This window comes from Cavia porcellus, unplaced genomic scaffold, assembly GCF_034190915.1.
Source record: "Cavia porcellus strain 051 isolate PalLab524CR breed Dunkin Hartley unplaced genomic scaffold, mCavPor4.1 scaffold_19, whole genome shotgun sequence".
NCBI classification, from domain to species: domain Eukaryota; kingdom Metazoa; phylum Chordata; class Mammalia; order Rodentia; family Caviidae; genus Cavia; species Cavia porcellus.
This window is the reverse complement of record NW_026947502.1, coordinates 33,888,636-33,913,047: the sequence shown is the minus strand read 5'-3', so window position 1 is coordinate 33,913,047 and position 24,412 is coordinate 33,888,636. Positions and strand designations below refer to the sequence as shown.

Genomic DNA, 24,412 nt, shown 5'->3' with positions numbered 1-24,412 from the left:
GTCTAGAGACAATTGCAGAAACTTTAGGGGCATCTGACAAAAATCTTGTCCTTGGAGCTGGAGATAAAAAAGGAAAGAAAATGCAATTTCTTTTGTCTGTTAGCTAATTCCTAACAGTTTAGCTACAGCTTCACCTGGTGCAGCATGAGGAGAATGGTACAGGGGTGATTTTTTCCAGTTGGATAGATGTGAGGGAGAGGCAGCCCCCTGGGGGCTGAGGACTCTTTCTTGGCTATGTTGCCACAAGGAGGTTGAATTAAGTATGCAGGTGTGTGGCTCTGTGGATGGGGACTGCCTGTGGACTTTGGTTCAGTTGGCCAGAGGTGACAGAGAGTCAGCCCAGGAGAGGACCTAGGGCATATGGTCCTTCTTGGCACATGGCCCTGGCTCTGTTTTGCCAAGGAGCTTTGGGACAGAAGCAGTTTGTCCCATGAGGGTGTGTAGGGTATGTGTGAGTCCCTGTGGTGTCAGGTGGTGTGGAGAGGGATGGTGGCCTTAGCAGGGAGCTTAGAATTGTGATGGAGCAGCCTACAGGACACTTGAAGTACCCCCAGCTTCCTCTCAGGTTCTGTCTGTATCCTTGTGGACAGTACCCACACAATGTGAGCATCAGAATGCTGGCAATGTTCTCCAGCTCCTCTTGGCTTCCTATAATGGGATCTTATGCAGTATTCACCCAGAGTCAATGTGTGTCTGCTGAACTGATTGGAATTCATGTAAATCTTCTTTGACAGCACCACCTATTTCCCACCCTATTTACCCCTGGGAATAACAGCATATTATGTAACATCATGTATGTAACAGTGGTCTGTCTTTCTGCTCAAGGCAGAACTCCATCTTAAGATTTTCTTAGACTTGGTGCTGCATTCCTGATAGTGGCTCCCCCCACCCCACCTTCTTCCGCTGTAATTCTACACATTTGGATTGTGGCCCCTTCACCGTTCCCTACTGGACTGCCTTTTGGAGAGGCTGCTTATGCCTCATCCTGCCTTCCTGGGAGACACACGGGACAGGCTGCTGCAGCTACCCTGGGTCCACAGGGAGAAGCAGAAAGAGGGGTCCCTCTGGGTGGGTGCAGCTGTGCCTTACCACTGTGTGCAGTGTTGGTGGTGGTTCAGCCCTCATCTCCTCCCCCTTGTGCAGTGAGCAATCTTCAAGCCCATGGTAGCCCTGTGGACTCTCATGTGTAGTGTCCATGGTCAGAGCAATACGTAGATGTTCAGTGAACATTCATTCTTGTTAACATGATATAAATGTACTCTTTGCTGATAAGAGTATTGCCAAATTTAAAAAGTGTTGAGCCTGTTTTGCTGGTGAGGTCCTGCTGAAGTCACTAGAATTGAATGATTATTATAATTTTAAAGAGGGGTTAAAAAAAGGAAAAGAAAAATATGTGACAGAGTCCACAAAAATCTAAAACAGTTACTACCTGGTCCTTTACGGAAAGGTTTGCCAGTTTGACAGTGGAGGGTAGAGCCCTGCGTGGCACACAGGGTCATGTGGATGAGCCTGCTTTCCTCTCTCACACATCTTCCCCAGGGCTCTGCCCACCTCAACTCTGAGTCAAGAAGGCTTCCCTCATTGACCTCAGCCACACAGGCCAGTACAAGCCTAAGGCGAAAGTGTATTCCAAAGGGAAATCCATAGAAGTCCCTATTTTATGTCAATGTTCCACCTTAACATACAGAGTTCATTGAAGACTACCTGTGGGTACCACTACCCCAGGTGTAAGTGCTTTTGACAATTTCTCATAAACAATCACATTTAAACCAAGTATCAATGGAACATTCTTCTGCTGGACTCTAAATTGGCTCTTTATTTTCTTGGAGGAATATAACCAAACTGGCTTGGTAATTAACTGCCACTGTTGTTGCGGGACTAGGTCACATTACAGTGAGGAAGATTTATGTTCCCAGGTAGATTTTACTTGTGAGAGAGTCAGGGATAAATTGGTCTTCTAAAGAGTGGTGAGATAGTGTTACTCAGCACAAAAGATCTGTGTGGCTGTGTTTGAATGTGTACTCATAATTTATTTAATATTTGTTACAGTTCTGTCATTCAGACATAATGGTGTGGAAGAATGAAAGGACCTGCAGGAAGGCAAGCAGTGACAAAAACACATTTGCTTCTGATTTTTAGGGAAGAATGCTCCATGTTGTTTTGGGTTTTGTTTTATAGTATTGGAGATCAAACTGTACCCAGAGTTTCATGCATGCCAGGCAAGCCCTGTCTTCTTAAACTACATCTTCAGTTCTTTTTCCTTTTTATTTTGAGACAGTCTCTATAAGTTTCCCAGGCTGGCCTTGAACTTTGGAATCCTCCTGCCATAGCCTCTGCAGCCACTAGGATTAATAGGCATGTGCGTCAAGTCATTTTAAACCTATGTTCACGGTGCCGGTTCAAGCTGCCGGTGGTCTGCTTGGCAGCCTCTTTAGCTGGAGCTGAAGCTGGAAAGGAGGTGCATTTGCCCTGGGCAATCACAGATCACACTGCAGACTGCTGTCCAGTAGCAAGCTGTTCTGCACGCACTGTGCATTTCCACAGTCCACAGGGAAGGGTTAGTGCTTTCCAGCTTACCAGTGAGACCTCTGTTCCGCCCTCCATTGCACATTCCTACCCTGTACCCTGACAGCTGCACAGAAGACTGGTGATAGCAAGGCCAGAGGAATGGGAAGCTGTCCCCCCATCTAGTCTTCCACCCAGTTACAGAACTTGCCAGCTCTCTGCATCTGCACCTCTTTTCCCAAAGGGAGCCCCTTGCACCAGTGGAGGTCTCCAAAGACTTCATATGGGGAACTGGGGATAGTTCTTGCCTGGCACACTCCAGAGTAGATAGTCTCAAAATTTGTGACTGATGGTGTATTTTGTGCCCTCTTAGGTCACCCTGCCACCTGACGGCGCTTGCCCTTGGCTGGGTTTCTCCCGACATTTCTCTGGTGCCGGGGCAAGGCGAGCATGATCCATTGTCCCCTTCCCACCATGATGTCTCTTGGGTGCTCAGTTTTTCTCCTATATCTTTCTAAACTCTAGAGTCCTCATATTCTTGAGGGCTCAGCTTCCCTGGGATTTATCAATGGGTAGGGGCTTTCCCTTCACATGAATGACATTGCCAACTGCTTTGATGCTTCAGCTTAATTGTCAACTTGCCTGCATTAAGAGACTCCTAGAGAGATGATTCGATCACGAAGGCACTATGCTCTGGGTGGATTGATCCACTGGTATGTGCTGAATGCACTGTCAGGAGGCAGGCTAGCTGGCATGGTCCTTGGGAGTGCGCCTTTGAAGGGAATGTCTGCCCCTGGCACTGTTCCCTTACTGTGCTTCCAAATTGCCATGAAGTGAGAGCTTTGACTCCATCATACACTTCTGCTGTGATGTGCTTACCTTCAAGCCAGCTTATAATCCACTGCAATGGAAGCTCTGAGTCAAATAATCTCTTTTCTCCTGTAAATTGTGGGTATTGGGTATTTGGTTCCAGAAACAGGAATGCTGATTCATACAGTTGCCAAGAGGACACAAGCTTTGATTTTACCACTAGCTGTTCTGAGTTCTTGCTGGTTGCTTAGATCTGAGAGGGATTCTTCAGAGTTCACCTTTTAGGAACCGTTGGTCTAGAACTTGATGAGACTTTCACTGGCTTTGGGGTGCTAGTCCACCAAGATGCATGAAAAGAACCCAGGGCTCTGCAGTTGCACAGAGCTGGATCTGAATTGCTACTCCGCTGCTTTCTTTGTATGAGACCTGGAATAAGTTGTTTAACTTCTCTTGAGCCATTGTTTCCGGAATGATAAAGTATGGAGGTTACATTCATCTTCGCAATGTCAGTGAGATGTTATGTGAGATAATCTCTGTAAGGTGCTGTGCTCAGTGCTTGGGAGGCAGGAGGTGCTCAGTAAATATTTGCTTTCCACTGCTGAGTGAACATGGGCTCAAGTTGCTATTTCTCAGTCTCACCTTAGACCCAGGGCTTTTCCTCTGACTTAGGTACTTGCCCACTGGGTCAGTTTGCAGTGTGTGGCAGGAAATAGCCCCACAATGACCATGCTTATTTCCTTGGTCATAGTGTCTCTTCCTCAGGGTTCTTTGCAGAATCTTTTCATTTCCTTTTCTCCTCGCCAGGGACCTTAATTGTTTTCATCTTTCATCTTTTTCCTGGCCAAAGCCCACAGGTATGCTGTAAATTCAGGAGGCAGACATTTGGGTAGGGTTTTGTTACTTGAGGCTTACATTCCTTCTGTACCATGGATGTCTCGGGAGCGCTTACAGATTTCTTTACTTCCTGTGAAGGAAGAGTCCAGGAGCACATTTTGGTGAATTGTGGTAGGAGAAAAAAGTATGAGGGTGCAGAAGCCTCATCAAAGCCACCCGTTTACAGAGAGCCTGTCCCTCAGAAGGGCAGCAGCGCCTCCAGGCACCTGGAGAGTGGAGCTTTATGCCCTTCCCAGTGGAGAGTTTCCAGTCTCTGTCCCTGAAGAACTCTCATCTATACCACAGACTGCAGCTGAACCTTGAAGTGGCCATTCTGGAAATTCAGCGTTAACTCATAACACAGATAGTCTGAGAGCAGAACCTATATCCAGTCAGTTCTTAGCATTTTTCAGTGCAGCCATACGCAGATGGAACCCTTGGGATTTCAGAGTCCCCTTGAGGAGGAGCCAAGTTGTGAGGTAACACAGCTTGCTTTTTGCCTTTGGTGCTTGGCTTGGTGATACCTTGGCATCTAAGGATGCTCCATCCCTCATGGCACAGGCTCAGAGGATTAAGCTGGATATTTCCTCTGGCCCAGACTGCCTTGGGAGTCCCTGAGAATTGAGAAAGGGACCTTTAATGGCTGCCTTAGAACCTGGCAGCTTTTCCCCAAACAAACATTTTTGTGTATATTAGCACCTTATTACAAAGGCATCACTCTCTTCTGCTAGGTCTGTTCCCACTGATAGCAGGAGCACAGGGCCCATCAGAGCTAATATAGATGTTCCCAACCAGGATGCCTGCACATACTTGGATGGACTGCAGTGGCGGTAGACAGATAATGAGAAATCCATCACACATGCACGCTTGCAGCTCCGGATCACATGCATTAAGCTGTGAGTAATGTGATTACTTACGTGCCATTTTATTTACACTTTCTCACAGAGCAGTGGCTGCTGCTTTTCTGAAGCAGCCATCACCCAGATTTGATTTTTTAAAAAATCTTCTTACAGTCATCATGGCAGTATCTCAAATATCCTAATCCAGAGAAAAGTAGCAGTATATTTTTACACTGTGTTATCAGCTTACAGCAGAGAATATACTGGGATCAGTTAAAGTACAGCAGATGTATGTCAGTGCATCCTGTGTACTGGGCATCCGGCATTTCACACTGATCCTTCCAGGAACACCAGTGGAGAAGTCACCTCTGCCTCCACTTCATAGGTGAGGACACTGAGGCTTGGGCAGGTCACTCTGTTGTTCATGACCACTTAGGAAATGACAGTGGAGACATCAAGAGGAGTTACCAGTTCAAAACAAAACAAAACACAAACAAAGCAACTGCCATAGGTGTTCATGTCTTTTTTGTTGTAGGTTGGGAGGCAGAGCCATTGATTTCAGCTCCAAGCTGGGCTAAGAGCTCATTTTTTGTGCACAGAGGTAGGAGAAACAGGCATCTGAGGCTTTGATGGGCAATGTGAAAACAACCCAAGCAGTGTTGCTCCCAAATAATTCCAGCAGGCAGCCCTGACAAGGTGCCTCTGATTCCAGCTGTGATTTGTGTGTCCCACTGGTAAATTAGATGAGGTATCTGAGTCTCGAATGCCTTATTAAATCAAGCCACAATTTGAGTTTGTTGCAGGAGCTGTCACTGCCTCATGGGTGCAGATATCATTTCTGCCGTGAGCTCTGGTCCTTTCCTCTCTATGTTACTGGCAAGTGCTATGGGCTTCATGCTGTGGGTGAGCCAAAGGTCACCCCTTGCTTATTTGAGATCTTTCATTTCTTAATAAGCTGGCAAAAATGCAAAGTAAAGAGGAATAAATGAATGGGGAACACAATTTGCTACCCAGAAATAGGCTAATTATAAGGGCTTGTGGTCCTGTCTGGAAATAGTGCTGTAAATTTCCTTGCCGTGGCCCAAGAGGCTCTTCATTCTTTCTCCATCTGGCACATGGCTGTATTTCTCAAAGTCAAAACCATTGCTGTGCATGGATCCTAGATGGTAGAGTTTAGTGCTGTGTGAATTCACACGGAAATTATTTAACCTCTTTGGGTTGGAGTTTCTCAAAGTTTAATGTTGGGGTAATACTGATTTCATTTTATGTATCCTATGAAACTTTAAAGAATGAAAGGGTGGATTATGAACAAACACATAAAGCAACCCATTTTAATTTTGTAAAAATTGAAAAAAGAACAAAGTAAAAGCAGGATGAAACCCCTCATATTCCCAGAGCAGTGATAATCATTGTTATCATTTCTATGTGTTCCTAGTTCTGTTCTGTAGTCTCTTCTCTTCTTAGTATAGATCATGAGCATATTCAAGATAGCTAGGAACCCAGAAAATGTGATCATGCAGCTGACTAAATGAGAAGTCATTTATAACAAACAGGACCCAGCACTGATCCAGGGTACCCTCTTGTCCTGGCTCCAGCATGCTGTGGACATGGGCATCTTCATTCCTTTTCAGGCTCTATGCTCTTGCTAGGAGGGGCATTGGGCACTGGGACACTGTTTTGTAGGGCAGATCAAGTTGCCACTGATGGATTCTTGGTCTTTTTTCTTTTTTTCTTGGTTTTGTGCTTTCTTCTTATGTTTCCCAGTGTGGCCTTCTTCTAGGAATCTTCACTTTGCAGGAGAAGATAATTTGGCTAAATGATTTTACCTTGAAAATTGGTTCAGGAGATTATGTCTCAGTAGTTCTGGGTATTGTGTATGAAACTCAACTGGAATCTATCATTAATGTTCATAAAGTTTTTGAACAGGAAAGGGACTTTAAAGATCTGGGACATAATTACTATTTGTGTTCCTGTTGGACACAGAAATTTGGAAGAAAAAACCCAAAGCAGAAGCAGCTTATTGTTGTGGTTCACAGTGGATTTTCCTAATACAGTTCTAGTCCATGCTAGTCTGTAAATAAATGTTCCTGCTTTCTACAGAGCTTTACAGTATATTTGATTTACTATTTGACATCTTTACAATCATAGAATTTTAGGACTGGAAAGGGCCTGCATACTTATTCCCCAAATAATAAACAAAAAGAAAGCATAAAAATAAAAAGTGTTATATGCTTTCTGCCAGTTTAGTGCTCCTCCATAGAAAATAAATATGTCCTTATTGATGCGTATTTTGTTACCATATAAATGATCTTACCTGATCATTTTACCCTGCAGGATTTTAATTTTTTAAAAAACGTGAATCAGGGAACTCTGGTTGTTCATCTCTCCCTATCCTATCCCCTGAAAATAAGATGGGGACCTTTCAAAGTCTAAGAGTGGGAAATAGGATATTAATTGACTTGGTTAGGAGGGGGACCTCCAAGGTCCTGGTTTCCAGAATGTAGTCACAAGTCATAGGTCTTACATTTGGCGAGTGAGCGCCCTTTAAGAAGATTTTTAATTATTTAATACAGGGAAGTTGTGGCAAGCTGACAGTATGTCTCATTAGGAGGAGGGCGGGGCACGCAGCCAGGCCAGTTGGTTCTAATTGTGTCTCATAATGACTCACACATGTTCAGAACAGGTGGCATGTGGACCCTTGCTGATGGAATGGAAGGGCTGGGTGTGGGTTTGATCTTGGCCCTGGGCTCATTGCCACGGGTCAGTACACCCTTTTGAACACTGTGTCACTTCTCAGCCTCCTGGCTGAGCTGATGCATTGTAATTATTAACGAGTGCATTATCTCCAACAGCCAGACAGAGTCACTGCAGAGCTTCTTAGTCCCACAGGAGAGGGCAGACTGAGGTGTGGGAGATGCTGAGCAGAGCTGCCGAAGGGCCTCCTGTTGTCTCTGTTCTGTCATTGATCCCAGACCCAGAGTTCTCTGTCTTTTCCATGATCAAAAGGCAGTTGTCAGAAAGACTACATGCACACACATGTGGGTGCCCTGCTTGTGGTGGCCTCTCTTGCCTACTCTATGCCCCTTACCTGGAACACTCCCTGTCCTTCCCAATCCAGCTGATGCACCCCGCGCAGTACAGCCCTGCTGGTTCCTTGGAATAATTGTAGCTCCCTGCTCTATCCTGGTAGCTGATTATTTTTTAATGACTATATTGATCATGCTCATCTACTTCCTTTTCTGGTGCTCTTTCCTCTAGGAAGAGCGTGAACTTCTTGAGAGTCAGTGATGGTTTTTATTCTCATCTGTTATGGGTTAGCACAAGGGCAGAAATACAGCATGATTATTGTGCATTTAGAAAGAAATTCTCCTCCTTTCCCTTTGCTTTCTGGTGGGATTCCTCTGATGTATTCCATGTACAGAGAATATATCAGAAAATTTCTCTCATTGGGGATTTAAGCCCTTGAGCTTCTGGACCCGGCTTCTTTCCTAACTTTAACTTTACCTCTGTTGGTCTCCAGGCCTCCACTGAGCATGCCTAGATCACAGAAACTACCTGGAAGGGGGAATTTGAGATTTTCATGGAGTAGACTAGTATGTAGATTCCTGATAGCACAGGCTAGACTCCTTCCAGGGGACTCCTGTGTTTTGCTTTTGGTATAAGATGGAACTCTTAGGGTTCTTTGTTTCTTTGTCCCTGTGGCATAAACATACCATCTCTCTGTCTGGGATGCAGGTGAGTGAGTTCGTAAGCATGGCACTTGACTGAAGAGCCTTGTGGCATCTCTGTAAGACTCTGGGGTCCGCAGACACTGTTTTGACAGTGCTGGGGTCGTGAGACTTATAATGTCAGCAGCCTAGTTGTATCAAGGCTTTCTGAGTGATGAGAAAGGCAGCTCAAATCCCTATGGTCAGGTCTCTTCAACCTTTGGGAGTGAAGCCTTTTTGAGGAGGCTCAGTCCATGTCACTGGACTCTTCTACTCACATGTTGAGCCTTGGTTTGTCTGATGCCTGTGACCAGAGAGGGGATAGCCACTGTCCTCCATGGAAATGTATTAGGGGAGCCTCACATTCCTAGAGCTCCAGCTCACTGACAGACTCTGGGTGCCTCTTAACGTGGAGGAAATGTCAGCTCAGAAATTACTAATTACACATGATGAGAACCTTCAAATTCTTATTGTGAGACATTAGCTTACAGTGAACAGAAAACCTTGATGTGCATATTTTGGAGTCTATGATGAGAATTATCTGCTGTGGAAATGGTCAAAGGACTAGGGTGTTGGGCTGCACGAGATCCCTGGCAGGGTACTGCTGGCGGTTCTGTAGACACAAGGAGAAAGGCTTTATTGCCATCCCTCCCAGATGTTCCTGGAAAGAGAAGAGGCAGAATGGCAGGGCTGGGAGGAACTAGAGCAGCTAAACTGTGCAGCTGATGAAAATTTCATGCAGAGTCTGTGGCTGCGGGTTTTCAGAGCGAAGGCTGCTGCCAAGCTGCCACATCCTCTGTGCAGTGCTTTGATGTTGGGTTGGATGTGCCACTTTGAACTGGGCTCCTGGGACTGCTGGTGTGGACAGGTGTGAAACTCCTATGCACCTGATCTTGAGGCTGCTGGCTAGCATTCTGTCCAGGGAGCTATCTCAAGAGGTGTAGGCATGGATCAGGAAGTCCGGGCATCCTGCCTGCTTTCCCAGGGCCTCAGTGCTGGCTGGATTTGCCATCCAATTTCACAGAGACCTTGTGAAACAAGTGGTTTTCTTCTTTCATTTCACAGATGGGAAAGCTGAGGCTTCAGACACACTAAAGGTCTCAAAAATGGTAGTGCAAGTCTTTTGGGAGGACTCTGATTTGAATTTTCATCCCTTCTCCCTCAGTGTCTCCTGTAAGCACATGTTCTGTTCCATAGAGCAGCCAGCCCCTGCCTCTCTCCAGGCTCTCCAATTTTCATGTATTTCCCTTGCTTCCCTTCTCATGGTTCTGGTGTGGTGGAATGCCTAAGCTGAAAACATGATCTTTGAAGAAAGAAAACTGAGTTAAAATCCTGGTTCTGCTTCTCACTAACTGTGTGGCCCTGTGTAGTGCATTTGTCTTCCTAAGCTTCAGTTTCTACAACTATAATATGGGGATAGTCTGTCCCAGATGATTACTGCAAGGGTTAAATGGAATCACACATGGCCAGGTTGGCACAGTGGCAAGCATCCTAGTCACTCACAAAGTGGTAGTTCCCATTATTACTGTAATGATTATTATTAATACGAATACTACTTTGCCTTTTAAATTTGTTTTCAACTTTTTAGTTTGCACTCTGGTTTTTATTCAAGTCCTGAACTTTGCCTTAGATTTCAGCCTGGCTGTGGTGATCCATGCCATGAAATCTGCTTATTCCTGGGAGTGACTCAGGGCATTACATGTGGGGTAAGTACATCAGACAGAAGTTCCTCCAGTGCTTCTCCTGGATAACCAGACCCCCTGAGGCCTTCCAGTGTCAGCCCTGCTGACCCCAGCTTCCTACTGCTGCCTGAACTGGCATCACCATTAAGGAGCTGACCATTTCACCTTCCTGCAAGAGCTCTAGTAGCAGAGCCTGCAGTTTGAGTCAAGGGGGAGAAGTTTGGGGAATTGCCACCCAGAAACAGACATAAAAAGCTAGCAGAAGTAGACCTGTTGTCTCTACTCATTCAGTAGGTACTTATCACATCTCTGTTGAAAACAGGCACTGCTCTAGGCATAGAGGTCCTTCCTTCAGGCTGTCAGTCCTGCCCCGGGCTGCGGTCTCTGTGTCTGAGTTGCTGAAGAGTAATCAGCGGCTGTGGTGTGGGCAGCTGGAGGTTCCAGGAGGTGCTGCAGATCACATAGCTGGATTCCGAGTGATTGGGAGCAGGAAAGCCTTCTGACCATAAGCAGTGTCCATGTGGACCAGTGAAAGCTGTGGAAGTGTTTCAGGCAGGGAAGGGGCAGCATGGGCAGCTTTGGAGGTAAGGAAACAGCAGGCTGTTGAAGGCTCCCAAATCAGGTCATTTACAGCCAGAAGGAAATCTGTGAGCTGCAGTGTGGCACAGGGACCCAGGCTTTGAGGGTCCTGTAACAGGGCTTGGTTTGAGCTTGGGAGCCACTCCAGTATTTAAGGTGGGGAGTGATGTGACTAAATAAATCCTTTAGAAGGTCACTGTAGGGATTAGGTGGAGAAGAGGCTGGGTAGGAGCCAGCCACAGGAAGCAGAAAGGCTGGGCAGGGCACATGATAATTACACAGAATAAACCAGAGGTCTGGACCGAAAGGCTGTGTTGATGCAGAGAAGCAGGGTGATGTGAGAGAGATCTAGGGGTGGCAGTAGAGAGGGCTTGACAAAGGGAAGGAAGAGAGAAGAGTCCATCCTGTGGCCTGGGTCTTGCCTGGGCGGCTGGCTGAACAGAGGTTCCACGTAGTAATCTGGGAACACCGCAGCTGGACTGTGTGGGTGGAAGGCTCCAAAAGTTGAGGAAGAAGATGTCTGGCCTTCTTACCTGGCATGATACTCATAGTGTTAGTGTGTGGAGTTAGTGTGTGCACTTCCACACTGGGACCCATGCATTAGAATCACTTGGAAAGCTTACACAACATCCCAGAGTGGAGGCCGCACCCCAGCACCCTCAGTCTACATCACAGGCATCAGGGATTGCAAATTCCCTCAATCCGCCATGTTCAGTCAAGGAAGAGAACCATGGCTTTCACTGATCTCTCCAGCTGTCATCTCCTAGACAGGTCAAATGCCCTCTTGCAGAGGGCAAGAGGCTTGGTATTTGTGGGTGATCTTTTCTTTAAAAGGTAGCAGCTGTGTGTTCATGGAGACCTGCCAGGCACTGTGGGAGGCACTCTCCAAAAGATGGTGGGGCCTAATTAATTTGGAATTTGTGATACTCGAGCAAGACTGGGTCTCAGGCTGGTATGATTTGTTCTTTCTGTAAGGTAAAACTTTAGATGCTATAAGAGGATAAGGCCTTGTTGGGTACACTAATGAGGCAGAACTTTCTGGGTTCTTCTGTCTGCTGCTTATGTGCAAACTGACAATTACACAAAGACTTTGCTGCTTTGGGCCCAGACACCTTATTACGACACTGTGAATCATAATCGAAACCTTAATTTGTCTACATTTATGTGATACGCAGTACCTTACAATGGTTCAGAAGCCACACTCGGATGACCAAAACACCCATTTTAATAGGTATTATTTCTTTCTAATAAGTACGTTGTATTTAGTAGATGGGAGTCACTGAACCTTACAGAGTATAAATCTGGCCTTTAAACAGATACGACTGCAAATCAACTTTTTACATTTTGGAGGGTTTTTTTTTTGTAACACTCTTCATATATGAGATTAATAATTATACACACTTAAAACATTCCATTATTTTTCTCAGTTGTAGTAGGGTTTTCACTTGGATCTAATTGGTAAAATTAAATGTACAAGAAATCATGTTATTGAAATTTTATTTTTTAAATTTATGTTTTACTGTATTGGTATAGGTTTGCAGTTTACAGTCTTCTTGGGCTGTGGTTATAGACATATACCACAGCTTGTTTCTCTTGTATTTATTTTTTAATTTCCTTCCCCTTCCCTCCTTCCTCCTCCAATTCCCCTTTCCCGTTTTTCATTTTGTTGATATTACTCATCTTAGCTCATGTTATGGCCTATACTTTTGCATTAATTGGGGTTATTTGTAGGGTTTCCACAAAGCCTAATGTTTCTGTCTGTGTACCTGGGACACCCAGCTTCTACTAGCCTCAAAAGGTATACATGAAAGTGTGTATCTTTTAACAACTCTTTGTGGCAGGTAACATGCTAAATACATGGCTTCCGTGTCACAAATCAGTGACTGTCCTTCAAGGTAGGTTCAAGTGATCATTTTAGGGATAAAGAAGATGACTTAGAGAATCTAAGTGAGTTGTGCAATGCCATATAGCTGGTAACTGCCATAATTGGAACCCACATCTACTTCAAACCCTGCCCTGTGTTTAGCATCTCTTTTGCATTTAATTCTATGCTACTGGCTTCTTCTCTCTTTTTTAGACATTGGGAAAGCGACTCTTTTTTTTTTGTTTGTTTGTTTAATTTTATTTAAAAGGAAAAAGAGAAAAAACAAAACAAAACAAAGCGGTGTAAGGGTACAAGTAATACAGAACTACAAAAAAAAAGTAAGAAATCACCAGTTAATAGATTAATATTATCATCTTAGAGATAGTTGCTGAAATCACAGTATCAAAGCATACAAAGTGGACATTCAAACAGTGAGACTGCAAACAGTTATGTTCAATGATCCAACCAAAAACATTAATATGGTCAGCTATTTAACACCCCTAAACACACTTGCTGTTGTATTTTTTAGAGCACTTTTTTTCCTTCTCTTTTTTACAACAAAATTTACACATTTTGGGTTTTATTACTCCTTAGTTCTTATTACTTTTTTGGTGGGGAGAGAATAAAGTCAAATATGGCAAAACAAAGCTGTCAGTCAAAACCAAGGATAGACATAGCACATGATGTAAAAACAGAGTACAAGGTTATCAACAATGGTTACCATACTGTCTCTTGTTTCCTTAAAAAGAATTGTCTATCTCATTAGGTATTATAAAGTTGAACAAAACAGTAGAGAACAAGACCAATAAAACTTAAGCATTGTAAACATTACAGGACTTCCAAAGGAGACAATAGTCAAACCAGAATGGGCATCTTAGTGAATCTTATTGCCTTCAAAGTAGTTGCCTATACCCTCAAACTTGATACTATCATACAGAATGGAACAGAGTCTAATCAGTCAAAACAAGATAGTGGGAGTATTACAGGACTTCAAAACAAGTTAATAAGAAATCAAAAAAAGTTACTATTATATATCCTGCTAATTTTTAAAAATTTCCCCTTAATTAAAAAAAACATAAAAAATAACTAAATAATTTTTTAATGAATAAGGGAGAGATTGAGATAAAAGAGGACATAACAATATAACAATACAGGTCAAAGCATGACTGTTTCAGCAACCTAGTGCTTCACCACCAAATAACCTGACTTAATAGTAGTTACCATAGTGTCTGTCTTTTTCCTTGAAATCTTTGAATAAAACTTTCATATACTATAGCTTCAAATACTTCCATATCAAGCAGCCCAGAATAAAGCCATTCCAATTAATAACTGAAAACTTTATAAGGCTTCAAGGCCACATAATGGGGAATCATAATTACCACATATTTTTATATATTTGAATCATTACTTACATTAGGGAAACTATTCAGTATTCACACATGCGAGATTGATTTATTTCACTTATGAGTATGGTCTCAAGCTGTGCCCATTTATTGATAAATATCTCAATGTGATCCTTCTTTATAGCTGAGTAATACTCCATTGTATAGAAATACCACAACTTTTTTATCCATTCCTCAGTTGATGGACACTTGGGTTGTTTCCAAGATCTGGCGATTACAAATTGTGCTGCTATAAACATAGGTGCACATATATCACTGTGATATGATGCTTTCAGTTCTTCTGGGAATATGCCTAGAAGTGGAATAGCTGGAATAAATGGGACTTCCAATCCCAGCTTTTTGAGAAATCTCCAGACTGACCTCCACAAAGGTTGTACCAGTCTACACTCCCACCAACAGTGTAGGAGAGTTTCTTTTTCCCCACAACCTCTCCAGCATTTGTTGTTGTTGGTTTTCTTGATCCTGGCCATTCTTTCAGGAGTGAGATGATATCTCAATGTGGTTTTAATTTGCATTTCTCTAATGACCAATGATGATGAACATTTTTTCATGTATTTATTTGTCATTTGTATTTCTTCATCTGAGAAGTGCATATTCATCTCAGATGCCCATTTTTGGATTGGATCTTTGAGTTTTGGGGGTCTGAGTTTTTTAAATTCTTTATATGTTTTAGACAAGAGTCCCTTGTCTGAGAGGGAGTTCACTAAAATCTTTTCCCAATTTGTGGGTTTTCTTTTCACTATGCTGGAGATTTCTTTTGACATGCAGAAACTTTTTAATAAGAAGTGGTCCCAGTTATTGATTCTGGGAAGTATTTCCTGTGCGGTTTGAGTCCTGTTCATGAATTCTCTACCTACTCCTATGTCTTCAAGGTTTCTACCCATTTGTCTTCCAACAGATTTAGTGTTTCTGTTTTAATATTCAGATCTTTGACCCATTTAGATTTTAATTTAGTACATGGTGATAGACATGAGTCTAGTTTTAGTTTTCGGCAAATGGAGAGCCAGTTTTTCCAGCACCATTTATTAAAGAGACTGTCGTTCTTCCAGTGAACCTGCTTGGATCCTTTATCAAAGATAAGGTGGTTGAGTGTGTTTGTAGTTGTGGTTGTATCTTATAATCTATTCCATTGATCTTTGGCTCGGTTTTGATTCCAATACCATGTTGATTTTACTACTGTTGGGGAAGCAACTCTTGGTTCATTCAGACAATTTGATAACTTTGCTAATGAAGTCAACAGTTTGAGTCTGAGTAGATACCCTCTGTTTTGGTCATAGGATAAATAGAGCATCATATACCCAATCAGATTCCCAGAAGAAAAACTCACATTCAGAGTATAGTTTTAGGAAGGACTCTCAGCCTCATTTTTTCTGTTTGTGGGAAAAGAACAACTTAGTGGGTCACTTCTTTCCACTTCTGGTTGGATGGACTCACAAAAGCAGATAGAAAGTCTCCAAGAAGAGAGAGCCCTGTATGGTAATTATAATCATTTGATCAGCTGGAGTGCCGTGCCAATTCAATTTACATATTTCCTAAGACTATAAATGCATTGCTTCTTAGGTTTAAGCCTTCTCAAACTATTTTGGAGCAGCAAGACAAAATGATTTTTTTTCCAGAAATGTAGGTCTGTCAATCTTCGATGTCATCTTGGAATTTTTATTGAATTTTACCTGGTCTGACAGCATAGACAATTACACATTTGAAAGTCCCATCAATGGTAATGATGGCTGAGTGTCTGGATTTCATCACAGTTTTGCTAACTGTGCTGCAGTAATGCTTAAATCATTGAGCACACTTGGATTTCGTCTAGTTCCGTTTTTCTGAACCTCAAATTCTTTCCTGTACACTCCATGGCTATTGGGACCTTTTCAAAAGGAATGATGGTAGGTGACTTAAGAAACAATATCTGGGTATGGTCTTTCTAATGTTATAATAATTTAAAAATTTAGATGTAATTATAAAAAATGTACAGTTTTTTCCTATTGTTTGATATGATTCTTTTATTTTTTCTCATTTATAATGCTTTCGTACTCAGGAAGTTGAGGTAGGTTTTTTACTTTTCAACTTTATGTAGACATAGTATCAAAATAGTTGCCAAATAAAATGTAAATTTTCTCCTAAATCTTAAATCTCAGCAGTAATATTTGTTTTTTGTTCAGCGAACCAGTACCACATGCATTTGTTTTTCACTGGTATATCCAGGGGATGCAATTTATCAAATGCATATAAACAGCCCATTTGCTGCTTTATCTTTTCTCATTAGTTACAGTACAAGTATGATTGTCAGTTATTATCTGTGTTTTACTGGTGGGTTATTTATTGAAAGAGCAGAGCAACTGACATTGTTATTTTCTAAACCATTTTGTCTAAGGCTGCAGGACTTTATACCAAATGTCAGACCAATTTATCAAAGAATTGCACTATTCGGGATGGAAGTGATTTAGAATGTGTGTATAAATATACGCCCACCTGTAGTTACACACACCAGTAACAGTTATGGGAGTTTCACAGGGACTCCAGAGATATTAATAAAGCTGAAGCAGCTTACTTACATTTGATGCAATTCAGCAAGGATTTATTGCATGCTGTTGAGTAATATCTTAGGGAATATGCAGGTGAGTAAGACACATGCTGTTTAGAAGGAATCTAGATCCAGGAATGTATGTGTAGGGGTTTGGGGAGTGGTAAGTGTGGATGGAAATGGATTAACACACATGGCTCCCAGACCCGGTGGACAGGGGTCTCACAAGTGGTGTGTGGAAAGCCCTCAAGGCTTTGCCCAATCAGGGGCAGGTGGTTGTGCTATTTCATTCAAGAGAAACTTTTACCTTACAGGCTTTTGAATAAGAGGAGTTTCTTTGTATATAAATTAAAACCACAAGAATATGCCACATTACATAGAGATGCCCTTATAGAACATTGCCTAAAAATCTCACACATTTCTACTGACTTCTATTATCATTTTGGGGATACTGCTCCCACCCACAGACCAGACCTTCTCCTCTTCTCCCCAGTCAAAAAGATTGAAAATGAGCTAAACCGGAATCTGGGAGCCTTGTATGTTAGTCCAAATCACCTTAAGAGCTGTTGGGTCACACTCTTGTTATTATTGCTTTCTAAAGGTTTTGAGATTGGTAAATTGTACTGTGCCTCCATGTGACATCTACAAATCTAGCCTTAGTTCCATTGACCTTGCAGGAAGAGCTTTACCTGCATTAATTAATTAACATTTTGGTACTGAGAATCGAACTCAGGACCTTTCACTTGCCAGGCAAGTACTTGTGCCACTGAGCTGTATCCCTGGTCCTTCCTACTTGAATTTATTTGCAGTGGATCCACATGGGACCCCAGAGTGACTGCTTTATCCTCATTGCACCTTGCTTCCTTCTCTGCATGGTATTTATCAAGCTTGGTTGAGACAAATGAGCATCCCATTTATTTTCTGGGCTAGTAATTTATATTATCTCAGATACTCCTCACATGGAACTTCAGGGTTCAAACAGTTTAGCTAAAATATGTATAAGGGAGAAATTATGTGTTTCGTGTGAGCTAAACATCTTTGATCCCTGGTACCTGAGCCACGGTATATAATAAATTACACCTTCATCTTCATAATCATCAGCCAAAGCAGTTGGGTTCCCAGAGAGGCTTCAGTTTGGTTCTGCCTCCCAACTCTGCCTCAGAGTTGGAGCTGAAATAGGAACCTCTTGAAAGGCAAATCCTTGGGGAATATTAGAACTAAATTGCATCAGCTGTTAGCTGTGGCACAGGGAAGGAAAATTCATGCTCCTATTAAAAATGAGCTGGAATCATAGACTTCCTCATTGATTGGGCTCATACATGATAAAGGGGTTTAATCACCTACATTGTAAAAGGAATACTTTGGCATCATTTGATATTAAGCAAACAAATTTTCACTGAAGGATGCCTTATAAATGGAAGTATGTGTATAAATGTGAGTGAGTGTGTGTGTGTGTGTGTGTGTGTGTGTACGTGTGTTGGTACTGGGCATTGAACCCACCTGTACACTGAGCTACATGCTCAGACTAATTTGAATTTATTTTTTAAATTTTGAGACAAAGTCTCAGTGAGTTGTTAAGTTACCCTGCCTAGACTTGAACTTGTGATCTTCCTGGCTCAGTCTTCTAAATGTGGAATTACAGGTGTGCTCCATGCCTGAAATATTGTTCATATGTATAATCATCCTTTAATATTTGTGGGATACCCCTGAGGTTACCAAAATCCACACATGCTCAAATTTTTCTATGCAGTGGCATAATATTTGCATAGAATCTATGTACCCTCATCATATATCTTAAATCATCTCTAGATTCCTCATAATACCTAATAAAGCTATACATGTTCTATAAATAGTTGTTGCAATGTATTATTTAGGGAATAATGACAAGGAAAAAGTTTGTTCAATATTGCATAATTTTTTCAAATGTTTTGCAGTATTACTACCTCACATTAATATATCTTCATTAATGTCTATTATATATGTGATATATATGGCTGTATCTCTAGCCATCCATCTATTCATCTATATTTTCTTTCCAATTGATGCTGATCAGTACAAATTCTCTCTAAACTAGTTAAAAACCCAGAGTTAATTTCTTTATACCAGCTGCTGGGAGCTAGAAGTTTTACAAGATTCAGTATTATGTTAGTGGATGTTTAGTTAGTGAGATAAATGGAGAAATATGGTTTTATCTGTGATCAGTTGTAGTGGATAAAGAAATAGCGACAGCCTTATTAATTACCAGTATCTAACTCTACTCCATCACCAGGACCATGTCTTTCCTTTTTCCTCATCCTGAATCTGTAATAACTCATCATTTTCTTCTGCTGGTCTTCACACTGACTTTCATATTTTCTGCTGCTCTGGAATACTTCATGATTTCAGACATCAGTCAGTGTGCTCAAGTTTGAGCCACCATTTAAATTGATTTCTTCTCTCAGATTTTTAACAGTTCCTACAATAGAGTTGGATAAGTTTCACTTATGACATGGTACATAGAAATGGAATCAGCCTTTCTTCATATGGGTTAGCTGGAATTTAGAGCAAGACTGTTCTTTGCTCTGCCTTGTAAGAGGCCTGGCATAATTACAGTCCGCAGTATAGTCCATAAAATATACATGTGCAGAAACATTGCCACCCTTGAATGCCCAGCCTGTGAAATGCATTAATGGGAGTTATTGAATTTAATAAATGACTGTTGAGATATGCATCTTTCTGGTCTGGTCGTATTTAAAATTAGCTGTTTCTGGATATTTGCAAGTTTTTTCTTTAACGGTATTTTTGACAAAATTGCAAATCAAGATTTAACTCAAACTGATACTGACCTGGAAAGTTTCATCTATCCAATTTGCCTTTTGCCACATTCTGAATTTCAATAGGCTTCAACTTTCTTGGGCCAGAACAAGGTCAGATGTAAAGGCTGTTAAAATCCTGCACTTTGCTGGTATCTGGCCTGAATTCTGAAGTCTGCATAGCAAGAACACAATTTCATATATTTTCACCATGCTTTAGGGTGGTGAGGGGAACAGGCACACTTCTTCCTACAGTGGAGGCAGAATTGACAACAAAACACATATTCTGTATGTTTCTATTTAAATAGAAAGTCAGAGAAAAGGCTAGCTAGTGGCTCTTGGATGTTGGGCTGTAGAGAAATGACTCACCTTGGCATTGATAGAATGTTGTTCAGGACTGTAGATGGTTGCTCTTGTGTCCCTGAAGGATCCTGATTATTAGATGGGGTGCAAAAAATGAGCAAATTCTCAGGAAGTGAAGCTCTGCATGAGGCATTCTTTTATCTTTGGCTTTTTGCACATGAATTCAGATGCTACCTCACCAGATATCCTCCCAGACATGAGTGACTTAATGGAAGCAGCCCCAGCCTATCTAAACTTACTGTGTGCCTAATAAGTGTGGCACAGTATTTATGAGTACTACTGCATCTCACTCTTTGCTGGTGACACAACAGTGACTGTTATAAGCCCTCTTTCCCAGTGCTCATTGGCCATCCCCCGGTGGGTTCTGCCCCGTAGAGTACTTTTTGCATAATTTACCGTCTTGGCCCTGATTGGGGGTTTTCTATCAGCTATAACCAAAGCTATAACAAAGGTGTTATCAGCTCCTGGTTCATTAGGTTCTGCTTTGACAGTCTACTTTCCAAAGGCAGAGTAGAAGCAATCAGATACAGGATATAATTTTCTTTCTCTGCTTGGCCTTGCTGGTCAAGGGGCTGTTTGAAGGACTTACTTTGCATAATGAATTTTCATTCAAGGTGTCCTTTCACATTTTGCAGTAATTATTATATTTGCAACGAGTTTTAATTATTCTAATGCAGATGTCTGCTTTTAGAGGCTTTGCTCTTAAAACTGTGATTTTCCTTAAGAAATATGTAAAAATGGTAATTATAGTTAACCTGGAAAAGTGACAAGGTCCAGAATAATGCTTCATGTCCCATCCAAGTTATGAAATATGTTGAAAGCATTAGGAATGGTCCATTCTTGAGACTTGTTAAAACCTTTCTTTGACATCAAAGAGAATGGGGCATGTGAAATTAAAGTAAAGGGACTCTGGCTCCAGTCCTTCCCTGTTGGACACACATCTTAAGCTTCCAAGGGCTTCCCTGCTCTATAACAGCATGTACAAGTAGAAATTATTTTACAAGATTCCACTTGGCCAGTGGACACAGTGCTGTCCTCTGCATGGGGAGAGAACACTGATGAAACACAGTAAGAAGGATGCATATACTATTTGTTACTTTTTCCCTCTGTGGTAACAATGAGGTCATCTTGGGCTATCTCTCTTTTTACCTTTGTAACAACAGATTCAGCCAGTGATACAGTTGTGTAACGCTAAGGTTATACTGGCCATCAATCGAGAAATCAAGTGGTAAATTTCCTAATCCTAACCCTAACCTCTTAACCTCAAACTCATTTAACACTGGCTGCCTAGTTTTAGACAGCAAAATTCCAAAACATTCAGATTGTGTTTAAAATAATAAAGGGAGAGGGATATTGCAGAAAGATTTTTTTAAACCTTCTCAGTGGTGTCTCATGGTGTGGACACCAACAGCTCCCTAACCAGTTGGGTCCAAGGCTAGTGTAAGGCCATAACATTACAGCCAGAGCAAAGTGGGCCAATTCCTTAGATTTAAAAATAGTTTATTGCTGATTTTCTAGGATCCAGAGGAATCCGTTCATGTTTATTCATGCTCTGGAAAGTGAAATCATTGGCCAAGAAGCAAAATGTTCTGATTTTACCTTAAATCCAGTTTCCTAAAATCTATTTAAGGGCTTAGGTGAACTCAACCAGGATCTAATAAAGCCAGGTAATTGCATAGCACAGAGGCCGATAACATTCACAGGAGATTTTACTGGAGATAAACTGCAGCAGGAGACAGCATAGACAATAATTTAAACTAATTGTGCACTTTGATGTACATTAACTTCTCCAGAAGAGACATAGAGGCCTAATTTTGGACAGCTTTGCGGAAATGTCTGCAACATGCTGAGTTTCTTGCCAAAAGCCTCACATTATATAAATTGCATATTAAAAAGAGACCAATACCCTAAAGGCGTGGGGATGATGCGCAGGAATGACAGATGCCTCTTCTGCAGGCAAACTGCTCAATTTTGTTGACTGTGTTTTCTCTCTCTGTGTGTGTGTGTGTGTGTGTGTGTGTGTGTGTGCGCAATGCATGCACAGAAGAAATAACAAGGACTCAGTGGAGATTTGGAAGGACAGGGCTGTTAAAGCAGGAAAGAGGTTAATTTAACTATGATGAGCGGCCTAGGTAATTGCATGGTAGTGAGTCCCCCAGCCTCAGACCATCAACTGATGCACCGTACATGCAAAAACACATGGCAATGTATAGACCAGCTAGCCAGTTCTTGTTTTACATCCTTCTCAATACACAGAGGGATGGTATATAGCTAAATGTATGGCAATGGTTATTTCTAACATTTGAATGACCCTCTGTTTTTATGCTGTGAGTGTTGGACAACTGGAATTTTGCACCATGAGATACATGTCTGCATGTAAAAGACATGTTGACATTTGAGTTATCAGCAGTTACAAACATAGAGGCTTAATCATAGGTGAAAGCAGCCAGGCATCACTATGGTATAATTGATAGTAAACATCTTGCACTCACTTTAAAAGTGTCTGGATTTATGTCAAACCAAGAAGCACAGTGCACTTTCCAATGCTTAATGCATAGAATTTGAATGACAAGAACTTGCAAAGTAAATAGATATTTTTGATTGCACATTAATACCAGTTTGTGAAAAGATTTCTAAGCCAAATATTTTCCTTTGTGTTTGGGAAATGGGAAGAAAGACAAGTTTTTATATAGTTATGTGAGAAGCCTCCTGAAATCTGACCTTTATTTTATATTTTTTTCCTTTTGTAGGATGATTATTTCAGAAACTGGAATCCCAAAAAGCCCTTTGACCAAGGTAAAAGATGCAACGTTTCTTGCTGTGTAGTCTAAAAGAAATGCTGTCTCATTTTTATTTCTTTGTGCTCCAAGTTAATTCTCCTAGAAAAGCCTAGTAGCTGCCCTGTTTTATTGACTTTGGGGACTGAATGGAGTAGAGTGATAGAAATTATTTTATAAAATTGGATCTGTCTGAGGTTATGTCTAGGACAGGTTTAAACAATTTTTAAATTGAACTGACTGTACAATTATTGATTTTATTTAAAAACTAGTGAGATGATTTTCAGACTAACCTGGTGAATTATAGGGCTGAATCCAGCATTTTTATTCACAGAGCATACTGTGCCTAGAGTTACTCCCCAAATCACATAAACCATAATAATGGAATCTTTTTTTCTTTAAAAAAAAAGGTTAATTCAGGGATATTTTAATGGACAATGATGTTTACTTTGTTAAAAAACAAAACAAAACAAAACTTCTTCGTGGTTATTATGATTATTATATAAGCTTATTTCAATATTTCAATATTGACTCAGTGACCCCCTGGGGTTAAGCCTGGTTCTCAGAGGCTTTTTCAACCCAGCCCAGCAAGCACAGACTCAAAAAGGCTATCATAAATCACTCACTGTGCGCTCATGTGTTATTTAAGAGGCAGGGAAGACCTGCTAGGAATCCTGTTTGTCTTCTCATCATTCCGTGCAGGGCTTCTCTTGGCACAGACTCTGCTGCTGAAAATGATGGTAGATCGTACTTGATTTCCATGTTTGTAATTAATTCTGAAACTGATGAAGAACACTCTTTCAGGTGGCAAAGTGCTTGTGCTTTTCAGAATCAGCTTCAGTTTCAAGCTTTGAATATTCTGTGTGATTATGGTGGTTAACTCAGAGGGAGGCATTGACCATCATGTTATGCAGAACGCCCGCCCCTTTCTGCCTTTGGCTCTGTCACTTTCGTGGGTCATTCCCTATGGACACTTGTTTCCTTATCAGCAAACTTGGTATTACATTTTTCACATATGCATTTATCCTGCACCTCAAAGTAGCATAACGTTTTGCTTTCCTACATTTTAAAACATTTATTGAGCTGCCACTGTTTGCACAAGTGGCAAGCCAGGTACTGAGGAGAGAGTAAGGAAGCCGTGGCGGCCACCATAGAAGCATTCTGAGTGGCGAGCGGGGAGAGAAGTCAGCCAGTAATTGCAGGGGATGTGTAAATGAGAAGCATGTGAATGGGCATGGGAGGCAGCGTGTGCAGGAAAGCTCGCATTTAGACCACACATGTCCTAGCTTTCTTGGGCCTCACTGCTGTATGATTCCAATAATGGCTGACTCATCACTATAATTTACATTAAAGTATAGGAAGGCATTGGTAATTTAAGTTAGGAAATTCCTATGAAAATGATCAAAATTTTAAAAATGTTTTAGGGCATAAAACTTCATTTGGGGAGAATGCTCTTAGATGCAAAGCCTCCAATCCCCTATCTGTGCCCTGACAAACAAGCCCACCTACAGATGTCCCTAGCAGGCTTTTGCTTGGGGAGGACAACTCAACTGATAGCTACAGTGAACTGATGGATTTTAGCTAAGAACGAGAAATAGTTTCTTGTGCTCCAGAGATCAAATAGCTGTCATATTTCTTCTTCTATAAGGCTTGCAAACAAATGCAAAAACTTGACCTAAGGAAGACTTTTTTATTTT

At 41.6% G+C, this 24,412-nt stretch overlaps 1 protein-coding gene across 2 annotated transcripts in view; it reads left to right on the top strand.

Moving 5' to 3' along the window:
• Positions 1–24,412, top strand: part of Spock1 (SPARC (osteonectin), cwcv and kazal like domains proteoglycan 1) — a 666,821-nt gene that overhangs the window by 356,408 nt on the left and 286,001 nt on the right. Inside the window, exon 2 of one of the 2 annotated variants that reach the window (XM_063230934.1) lies at positions 22,687–22,734. In XM_063230934.1, coding sequence (XP_063087004.1) covers positions 22,687–22,734 — 48 coding nt within the window. The remainder of the gene's footprint in view (positions 1–22,686; positions 22,735–24,412) is intronic. The other variant, XM_063230933.1, reaches the window with a different exon arrangement.